Source organism: Homarus americanus, unplaced genomic scaffold (assembly GCF_018991925.1).
Source record: "Homarus americanus isolate GMGI-L3 unplaced genomic scaffold, GMGI_Hamer_2.0 scaffold16033, whole genome shotgun sequence".
Taxonomy (NCBI): Eukaryota; Metazoa; Arthropoda; class Malacostraca; order Decapoda; family Nephropidae; genus Homarus; species Homarus americanus.
The window spans coordinates 76,350-87,430 of NW_024752685.1; the positions used below are offsets into that span (position 1 = coordinate 76,350).

Here is an 11,081-nt window from a genome sequence, read left to right on the forward strand (position 1 = left end):
ATGGTAGGTGACACAGAGGCTTGGTAGGTGACACACAGGCATGGTAGGTGACTCAGAGGCATGGTAGGTGACACAGAGGTATGGTATGTGATGCAGGTGGCCAGATATGCTAAGATTTTACCAGATAATTTTATATATCGGCATTTCCATAGGTAGTAGGTAGCTCCCAAACAGGGAGGTACTACTGCCTGGTAAGAAATTGGAAGCATAATGTAGTCTAATGGTGGACTCTGCTGCCATATGGCATAAAAAAAATTGTGACCAAGTCCCAGGTTGCTCATCTGACTTTCTGCCTCATTTACACACAATTGCAGGGTCTCGATTGTTTCTCTTATCATTACAAACAGAACATACTTATATTGTTTCTCACTTTTTATTATTTTTTTTTTGTATTTCTTTATGGTTCTTTATTATTATTATTATTATTATTATTATTATTATTATTATTATTATTATTATAATAATAGTTTTATTATTATTAATATCATTATTATTTTATTTTAAAAATTATTTTTATTATGAATTTTATTTACGATGAATTATTATTATTATTATTATTATTATTATTATTATTATTATTATTATTATTATTATTATTATTATTATTATTATTTTTATTATTATTGCCTCCCAGGCCCCGATGTGGGTCAGTGGCCTGTGCCCGGGTGGGCTAATCCCCATAAATAAAAAAATAAATAAAAATAAAAACAAATTCCTAAATAATACTAAAATACATTCCGAGACCACATCCATGCCGAGTTACAGCAAAACCTCCATAAATCGGAATTCACTTTTTTCGGACTCTGAGATGATCTGGTAAAAAAAAGAAAAGAAAAAAAAGGAAGATTAAATAAAAAAAATCTGATGAAATGAACAACACTTACTGAATACTGTACAGTGGTCTAATCAGATTTGCTATAGGCCTACTGAGAACTAAAACACATGAGTATATGTAAGCAAGCTGGGGCTGATCTGGTGTTGCCAAATTCATCAAGTTTATTTATTTATTGATTCAGTATTATGCTCTCATATGATTGGCCCAGTGTTTTTTTTTATTTTTTTTTTATTTTTTTTTTTACGGGAGTTAGCCCACCCGGGCACAGGTTGAACGACCCACAACGGGGCCTGGGGGGCGAAAAAATAAGAATAGAAAGAAATTTAAAATATAAAAGGAAAGGTTATATTAATCTACACCACATCTTCAGTTATAGAGAAAAATACAATACTGTATGTAATTAGTAATATGACTTGAAAATAAAAGGATAAGCTGTATCAGAAAGTTGTTTACTCAGATGCGTTCGTGTGAGCTTTCAGTAGACCAGCTTACTACAGGGGTCACTATAGCACACTGTACAGTAGGGAGTGACAGTTTGGCAAAAGTTTTCAAAATCAAGTGGCTTGGGTTGGATTATTTGTCTATCGGCCACGCTGGTTCCGAATATGTTTGAATCTTTAACATCAGTGCATTAGAAGGTTTGTGGATACTTTTCGGTTCGACATAAAAAAAAACAAGAATAATGGTAGACATTCTTTATTATTGGCATGTATGCTTCAATTTATCAGCAGCACACTAGCACAGTTGGCACACTAACATTGGCTGTCCCCACAGTGTCCCCTCAGTCCCAGTGTCCCCACAGTCTAGCACTGGTAGTCCTCTTTCTTAGCCCTCCGCTTGTTTCTCTTCCTGGCCTCCAGCTTGTTCCAGGTGACCTGGTCCTGCTGCCAGGCAGAGCTGGCCACGTCTGCCGCCTCCGTGGTGAGCTTCACTCCTCTTTCCACTGCGGTGGTGGTGCAGGGCAGACCTGGCTCACTGTACGGTTCCTCCAGAAATTGCTCCAGTTCCTGGTCACTGTGCTGGAACAGGATGGGAGGGGAGGAGCTGGCCTTCTGCAGATCAACCAACTCTGACAGCTTGGTGGCTGCCAGATTCAGTTGAGGGTTCCTCACTTTCCTCACTGTCTTTCTCTTGTGCCTTTTTTCCTTCTTCCTCAGCTGCTTGATGATGTTTAGGGCCAACTCCCTCTCACTCTTGTCCATGGAGGCCAGCAGTGAGACCAGCACCACCTCGTGCTGGCCGAAGTAGCCGTTGAACTGGAGGTATGGAGTAAGCAGCTCCACTTCCTCCAGGGTGCAGTACGTCCTCACCCGGTTGATGATGGCGAGGAGGTGGCGTGGGCCCTCCAGTAGCAGATTCCTCTGCCTGATCTCCAGGAAGGAGGGCACGCAGATAAGGATGATGAAGGAGGTCATCCGTCTCTGTGACTCGCTGGGGGAGGTGGTGCTCATGTAGGCCCTCAGCTCCCTGCTCTCCGTGTTTTGCCATCTGGCGTTGGTCATGGCTCCGGCCCGTGCCCTGGCCCATCTCTCCTCAATGTGGCCGGACTCCACCGTCTTGGCCATCTCCAACAGATACCGGGTGTCCCAGCTGAACTCCTCCCAGACGACGGAGGGGATGGCATCCAGGAGAGACCTGAGGTAGGTGTTGGTGACGGCCTCGAATTCAACCACCGGAAGGTCCCACACGTTGCCGGTCAGCTTCCGAGCCTCCTCACCACTCCAGGAGGCGGGACCAGTGGTTGGGCCAGCGTAATGGTTGAATAGATGGCCGAAGAGCTTCTCCAGACTGTGGATCAGGCAGTGGATGTGGAGGAGAGGCCGTCCCAACAGCCTTTCAAACTCGGCGATGAAACCGTGATTATAGCCACTCAGTTTGTTGCAACCGTCGCTAAGGACAACCAGGAGGTCGGTGGTGTCAATACCGCGCTCCTCCAGGAAGGCCAGCAGGCTGGTGGCCAGGTCTACCCCCTTTCCCCCCACCGGGACCAGGTGACCAAGGAACTCCTCACCAGGGAAGCCGATCACTGCACAGTCTTCCCTCTTTTCCATGGCGAATCTCTTGTGGTTCTTCTCACCTACACCAGTCACTATCTTGTTCTCATTGATCCTCTCATCTACCATGAGACCTCTGACCTTGAATCCCCTGAACTTTTCTTTTTTCTGTTCTCGTGACCTCTTCCTGACTCTCTCCACTTTCTTCCAGTTAGTCACTTTAGACTTGTCCCCTTCAGTTATGATGTTGTCTGCAGCTCTGATGGTGTTTGCGATGTGAGCCACTGCATCATTGGATACCTTGAACCTGTCAGCAGTTTCTCCGATCCTGTCCTCGGCTTCTTTCTCCCTTTTCCTTTTCTCTGATCTTGCTCTCCTGTCGACCATAGCCTTGAACTCATTGTCATTGACATCCTTATAATCACTATCTTCTTCCTGAGCACTGTCATCCACTGCCGACACTTTACACGACATCCTCTCCATCTCCTCCTTACTCTTTGACTTCATCTTCTCAGTTTTCCTCTCTTCCTCAGCCCTTTTCTTTGCCCTCTTCGCTTCCTTCTCCCTCTCTTCTTTCAGCTTGGCAGTCACAATTTTGTCAACGCCATCAATGCAGCCCTCCCTTCCCGGTTTCCTCTGGGCTGCCAGGAAGCTTTTCTCTCATTCGTGCACTTTGCTGTCGTCTGCCACATCAAACAACTTCTCAGCTATATCCTCGAACCTCATCTTCAGCTTCCCGTTCTTCGTTTTCTTCCTTTTCTGTTTCTGTCCATTTCCCTTCATCATCATCGTCTCCCTCCGCATCCTCCACAGGTCGTGGACTCTCATTTTCACCCTGATTTCAGAGATAGTGGGGACAGTGGCCTTCCTATACACATCCAGTACCTTCTCAGTCACCTTGTTGGTGGCATCCATATAATCAAAAGCATTTGTTCTTCTCCTTAACCTCTCGTTTTCTGCTTCATAAGCCAGGGCACTTCCAACTTCCTTGTTCAGAGGCAACTTGTTAGATGGCAGAGGCATCCGAACCCCGAACACCTTATCGTTACCCTGGCGCAGCTGAGTGTTGCTAATCTTAGGACGACCCATCTTGGTGGCGGCCCTTTGAACTAACTGCAAAACAACACAGAAAAAACAACTTTCAGCACTTCAATATCACCACCTATTGAACAATATTTTATTCAAAAGTACGGACTGAGATTTTGTCCTTAACTGTCCAAGTCAAGCTACTTGGGCTGAATTCGTTGATCAGTCCTGGGACGAATATTACCAACGGCGTGAATAGATTCCGTGGAATAAATTCAGGGCATTCCCGTCCAGGGAGCCTCAACAAACTCTGTAAATATTGCCATTGGCCTGCCATTGGCACATATACGGAGTTTGGTAATGTTCCATGAGCGGGAATGTCCTGAATTCATTCCACGGAATCTATCCACGCCGTTGGTAATATTGGGCCCTGGTTTTCGAAATATACGTATGTGGTGACTTGCAGCAAAAATATCGGCATAATTTGTAGCGCATTGAGTTGTAAAACAATAGCATATTATGAACCAGTGTACACAGTAGTCGAATAATCCAATTCAATAACTTGATTTTAACAGGTTGTGCCACATTGCCAGTCCCTTTATTATTTACAGTTTTTTCGCATTTTTCATGCCAAACCCAAAAGTATCCACAAACCTTCTAATGCAATGATGTAAAAAACTCAAACATATTCGGAATTAGCGTGGCCGATAGACAAATAATCCAACCCAAGCAATTAGATTTTGAAAACTTTTGCCAAACTGTCACTCCCTACTGTACAGTAGGGTGGGTCGATTTTACCTTCTTTTCGATTTCCATATTCTAATAGATACCAAAAGTGGCGCATGCATGAGAAAATAGCCTCTGCAAAATCTTAGCTTAATAGGTACAGTAATCATCTTCTGCCCGTGGCAGAGCGATGAAAATCATATTTTAGTAGTCAAAAACGTATTTTTTTTATAATTTTTAAAATATTTCAATATGCATCAAAATTATTCCTAATACCTATAAAGTCGATGAAAAAGACCTCATATGATAGTATTTCCAAGCGCGTTGTCCTCATTCAGGACTTGGATGGCAAAACAACTGGGCCAATGGGCTTTACTGGACCAGTTGGAAACCAACTGAATGAATGCGAAAAACTTATTATTACAGAATTCGATGCCATTCCATCTCCCGACATTGACATGGATGATGCCGAGTTGAGCACTGACCAAAAATATTTGTTAGGCATCTACAGAACAGTGTCGAGCGGTAGCTGCTCTTCAGCTCTCGCGGCTCGAAATCCTGGTAAGATGGCACATTCCTGGTGGCTGACAACAGCAAATAGATTTCTGTGCCTCTATGTTTCAACCAGTGAACCCTCCAGCACCTTCAACGAAATTGTGCGATTCATTATGACAGTTTACTCACCAATTTGGTTCAAGATAAAGAAAAACTCCAGTTTCACTGAAGGTGCAAAACATTTGTTCAAAATGATGTGTCTCTCTCAGACCACGCCTCAAAGATCTAAGACAATCGCCAACAAAGCCCTCAGTGGAAATTCTTTCTTTGTTCACCTAGAAAATATTTTGATCTCCATGCTACATGACGATGAACGCCGCATAAGAGAATTGGGATGGAGAAGAATATTAAAAGCACGATCAAAACAATCATCAGCGGGGGAAATTCAAGCCTTCGCCGTGCCCGAGATGATCTACGATAGTCAAAACTATTACGAAATGAGCAACTAGCAAACGGCCAAAGTGACCGAACCCCCTGTTACAAAAACAATACCTGATGTCCGAATAAAAGAGTTTGTTGAGACGGGAGACCAGCCTGATGGCCTCATCCCACTATTCCCTTGTCACACTCAAGTGGTTGAGAGACTCATCAAATTAGTAACATAAGTCTCTGCCAGCGTAAGTGGAATAGAAGAGAGGGACCGATTCATCCGCTCCCGTCTTCACTCCCGAACAAAAATTTCACGATTTGATTCTAAGAAAGATTACCACATGTAAATCAACATGCAGCCAAAGGAAGGGTGGTTGGGCTGGATAGGGTGGAACTCGACGTGGAGCCAACGTCTCGTGGTGAGTTCTGGGTTGCTAATTTTATAAAATTAGCAAGCGAGGAGCTGTACTTTATACTTGTCGGACTTATAACAACGCATTAACGTAATTATAATCCACATTTCAGACTTTTCACGGGGACAGCTAGAAGATATTACCCTACCGTATATCACGGCCTATAAGACGAAATTTGAACATTAAAAAAATCTGCCCAAAGTTAGGGGGTCGTCTAAACCACCAAGTTTAAAATTCTTACCTCTTAAATATTGTGGTTTAGTGTGTCAAGAGTGGTGATGGAAACATCGTAAGCCACTCACAAGGTCTTACCACTAATTATTTTATACTGAAACTTACGTTTGGCAAGCTGGATTCAAATTAAGATTACCGGTATATTAAAATAATAAAAATGTATTATAAACCTGTCTAACATACCGTAAAAGAGATTTATACCCCTGTAATAAACACAGCTATCATCACACACCCCTCCCCACGCCCCCCCCCATTTGCCAGTGAGGAGACAAGAAAGGAAAAGTGCATTAATTCTTGAAACTATCGACGGTTAATTACAGACGCTCAAGTGATGTCACTAGTGTTTACACTACTCCAGCTGGTAATATTTGATGCCATTACTTGAAGTGAATTGGCCTTATTTTAAGTAACTAACTATAAATAAATACAAAAATTAAAAAAAAAGATCAAAACTGAGAAATAATATACTGTATGTATGTTGTGTTGTCAAAGTAAGAGGAACAATTGTGTAAGTACGTAATATTTTTTCACTCAAATCCTAATGAAACACTACTGGAGAACATTCCTTTGTCGCAAAACAGTTTATAAATTAAAGAAAATAATTACAGTGTGTTTAATATATTACAGTATATTATAAATAAATAAATAAAACAAATAATTCGGTAAATCTATTTAAAGTAAATGGAAAATAAGCAAACATGTTATTTACCAAGACCCTTCCGTCTGGCTCAGGGTGAGATGGAGGGGAGATAACAAGCTATTTATAGCCCATTTGAAGTGACCAGTACCCTAATGCACCATAAATAATTCATTGAACATTCATTTTTTGTACATAGTATATTCAGTATATATATATATATATATATATATATATATATATATATATATATATATATATATATATATATATATATATATATATATATATATATATATATATATATATATATATATATATATATATATGTGTAATAAATGTATGTAGTAAGTACATACTGGTAACCTTTTTCACTCAAATCCTAATGAAACACCACAATTAGAATACGGTGGTTGCTGTTGAACCACATGTTGTATAAATAGTCACACCACCGAGACGAGGGAACACTCCCACCACGCTTCAGTGACGTCACTAGTGTTTACACTACACCAGCGGGTATAATTTGATGACATTACTTGAAGTGAATTGGCCTTATTTTAAAAAATCAAGGATGGTTGGTAAAGGACTACTGAGTCAGTGGGTAAGTGTCACATTTGGGGTACTGGTCTTATACAGCAAATAGAGCTCAAAAGCTACTTTTTAAATGGAAATTTGGGGGGGGCGTCTTATGCACCCCGCCGCCTTATAGGCCGTGATATACGGTAGTCATAAAATTTTGCGGGTGTTATTTCATGCCTAAGCAATGATAAAAATGCTATGGGAAATATATAAATGCATTATTTAAGACAAAGAGCCGATCTGAAAATATGGAGTATATAAATTACCTAATTTCACAACATTTGATGTTGACGGGGGCAAAAGATATTAATGTAGGACAACGCGCTTGGAAATACGATCATATGAGGTCTTTTTCATCAACTTTATAGTTATTAGGAATAATTTTGATGCATATTGAAATATTTAAAAAATTATAAGAAAAATACGTTTTTGACTACTAAAATATGATTTTCATCGCTCTGCCGCGGGCAGATTTTGCAGAGGCTATTTTCTCATGCATGAGCCACTTTTGGTCTCTATTAGAATATGGATATAAAAAAAAAAGGTAAAATCGACCCACTCTACTGTACAGTAGTTGCTCGATTAACGAAAGGTTCAATTAATGAAATTTCTGTTAACGAATTAGCTCCCATAAGGATTTTCAGTTCCATTAAAAAACAAACTTCGATTAATGACAGCCTTACAAGAAACATGCTTTGTTGTGCGCATCAGCTGATCGGCTAGTCCGCCAATACAGTAATTGGTCTATGTTTACATTCGTTTCCAGTGGAGTAAATATCAAGAAAGTTGTGCTCTTAAATGTTTTTGCATTTTTTATATTAAAATTATTGGTCATTCTGAAATTTAGTTAACATATTGATAATATATACAGTACAGGGAACAGTTTTTGTGTGACCTGCAGCTGATCAAATCGCCCACCAACGCTTCTCAGTTTAACTTTGTTTACAGTGGAGTGAACATCGAGTTTGTTGATCTCTTGAATATTTTTGCATTTTTACATTAAAATTATTGGTCATTCTGAAATTTAGTTAACATATTGATAATACAGTGGTCCCTCGGTTAACGAACGACTCTGTGGAACGAATTGTGTTCGTTAACCGAGAGACCACTGTAATATGAGACCACTAATTCCCCACCCTTCCTCCACCTGACATTGAGTCAGGTCTGGTCCCTCCCCAAAATACTTGAGCTTTCGTCTTTATTCAAGACATTTGTAGAATACAGTATGCTCTCGATTTTCGACCTCAGAAAATGTTTTCCCAAAGCCGGAATTTTTTTTTAATTCAGGCTTTTGGAATGCTTTCCCAAGCTAATTTCATTTCCGGCTATTGGAGACTTCCGGGTTTGAGGGATTCCGGCTAACGGAGATATTACTGTACAGTGATCCCTCGGTTAACGAACGCCTCAGTTAACGAATTACGTTCCATAAGAATATTAAATTCGGTTAACGAACAAAAATTTGGTTAACAAAATTTTTAGGAAATCATGTCAACATGTTTTTGCTTGCTCACCAGCTGGAATATTAGTCCGCCAATACAGTAATCGGTTCTAGGGCTTAAATTTATTCCCATTTGAGTAAATATCAAGAAGGTTGTTCTATTCAATAATTTTCCAAGTTTTATATTGAATTTTTAGTCATTTTAACACATATTTAACATAATTGCAGTACAGGAAAATTAATTTTTGGTGCGCCAATCAGTCACTTGATTCACCCAGCAAGGCGTCAGTTTGTACCTCTGGTCAGTGGAGGTAACATCTTGCTTGTGACTCTCTTGAACATAAACTATTTTTACATTTTTACAGTACAATTATTGGTCATCCTGAAATTTATTTTACTTGTTGACAATATATAGTGCAGTGCTGTGTTGATTTAAAGAAAATAATCTTGAATTACACCTAGTGAACTTAAAATTTTATGGGTGAAATGACGGCATGAAGCATGGGGTGATTTCTCTTCCACCCCCATTTCCTTCTCTTCTCCCTTCTCTTCCACCTCCACTTCTAATTCCCATCCTCATCATCAACCAGGAGCCTTCTACATACACACCTCAAAGTAAGTGTACTTTACTGCATTTATTTTTACTTTGTATATAATTTTCGGTGAGCTGGAACCAATTACCCCAAATCCCATTGAAACAATGGTTTTGGTTAACAAAATTTTCGGTTAAAAAACGACCTTCTGGTACGAATTGTGTCCGTTAACCGAGGGACCACTGTATAAGTAATTTTTTTTTTCGAGAGCTGCACATTAAGTCGTTGCGAGCCGCGCAATGAGTACCACTGACTTACTGTGTGGTTGTTGTGGTGGCGACAGCTTCTACACCTTATCAAATTCACGCCTTGGTGGCCCTAGGGCCGGCCATCCTCGTTACACAAGAGTGGCAACCATTTTAATACACTTTGAGACTATCGAATAGGGAGTTAAAATAGCAATTGCGGATAAGCGGAGTTGCAAATAGTGAGGTGTGATATCTCTGTTAGCCGTAATCCCTCAAACCCAGAACTCTCCGATAGCCGGAATTGAATTTTTTTTCGGAAAATTGTTCCCAAAGCCGTAATTTTCCGGAAAATTACAGCTTTGGGAATGATTTTCCGAGGAGTGCATTTTCCGGAAAATTCCTGGGCTGGGGGAGTTTTTTCCGGGATTGATAGATGAAAGACAGGCGCATTTTCTGTAAATTCCGAGAAAATTCTTGCAGTATCGTACCTGGAAAATTCCGTGAATGAGGGCTATTTTTTCGGGTTCGAGAGATATTGTAATGGACAATTTCTAGAACTTTTGAGAAAAATTTTCTGTTACCCGGAAAATTCTGGGGATGAGGGATTTTTTCCTGTCTTTGAGAGAGTTGCCTCGTTACCTGGAAATGCTCTGCATCAATTGTTCCGGCTGATGGAGATAACACTGTATTCCTGTAATGGACTTTATGTAGAGAATTGCCAGTGGATAGTGTTATGATATCAGACTAAATGACTTGGCACTAGAGAAAAAAAGATCCATTGCTATCAGTAATTTCTGTGTTACTTTATTGCCATGACATTCGGATGTCATAAGATTAATCACTTCATATTGCAGAGGATAATATTATTACTTAAAAACGTAAACAACTTGGAACATAACATAACATAACTGGTTGCTCCCAGATAGCAGTGTTCCAACACTGTAACATTAGCCACTTCTTAAAAAATATACTAGGTCAAAGGAAATATATTTTAGTGCAATATTATTTTGAGTTTTGCCAGTTGTCTTTATAGAGTCATGATTAAAAATTAAAGCCAAATATTAGTTTGTGCTTTGTCAGTTGTCTCTAGAGATATGTGAGTAAATGCCATAATTTCATGCTGGCACTTTAGAATAAATCTTTGTTTTACTGTACTGTACCACTACCAGGTATGAAGAACTTATGTCGAAGGGAGAGGTGTTAACAGGCCATCAACTGGGGGAGACGGAGGCCTTCTTATCTGGACTCCCCACAGCATTCACTTCATCACAAGAAGACCAGCAAGATATCCATACTGTGGAGGAGCACAAGAGGCTAGCGGCTCAATTAGAAGTTTTGTCAATGAGAAAAAATCTATTAAGGTATGAATATTGGTTTTTCATTTAAAGAATTTTTTTGAAACATTACCGTATATCTCAGCCTATAAGGCGTCGGGGTGCATAAGACGGCCCCCCCAAATTTCCATTTAAAAAGTAGCTTTTGAGCTCTATTAGC

General features: G+C 40.1%; 1 protein-coding gene across 1 annotated transcript in view; it reads left to right on the forward strand.

The window, feature by feature from the left end:
- Positions 1-10,948, forward strand: part of LOC121855168 — a gene marked incomplete at its 3' end in the record, with an annotated part of 37,000 nt that extends 26,052 nt beyond the window's left edge. The window contains exon 3 of the mRNA XM_042350036.1: positions 10,757-10,948. Within this exon, the coding sequence (XP_042205970.1) occupies positions 10,757-10,948 (192 nt within the window). The remainder of the gene's footprint in view (positions 1-10,756) is intronic.
- Positions 10,949-11,081: the final 133 nt, after the last annotated feature.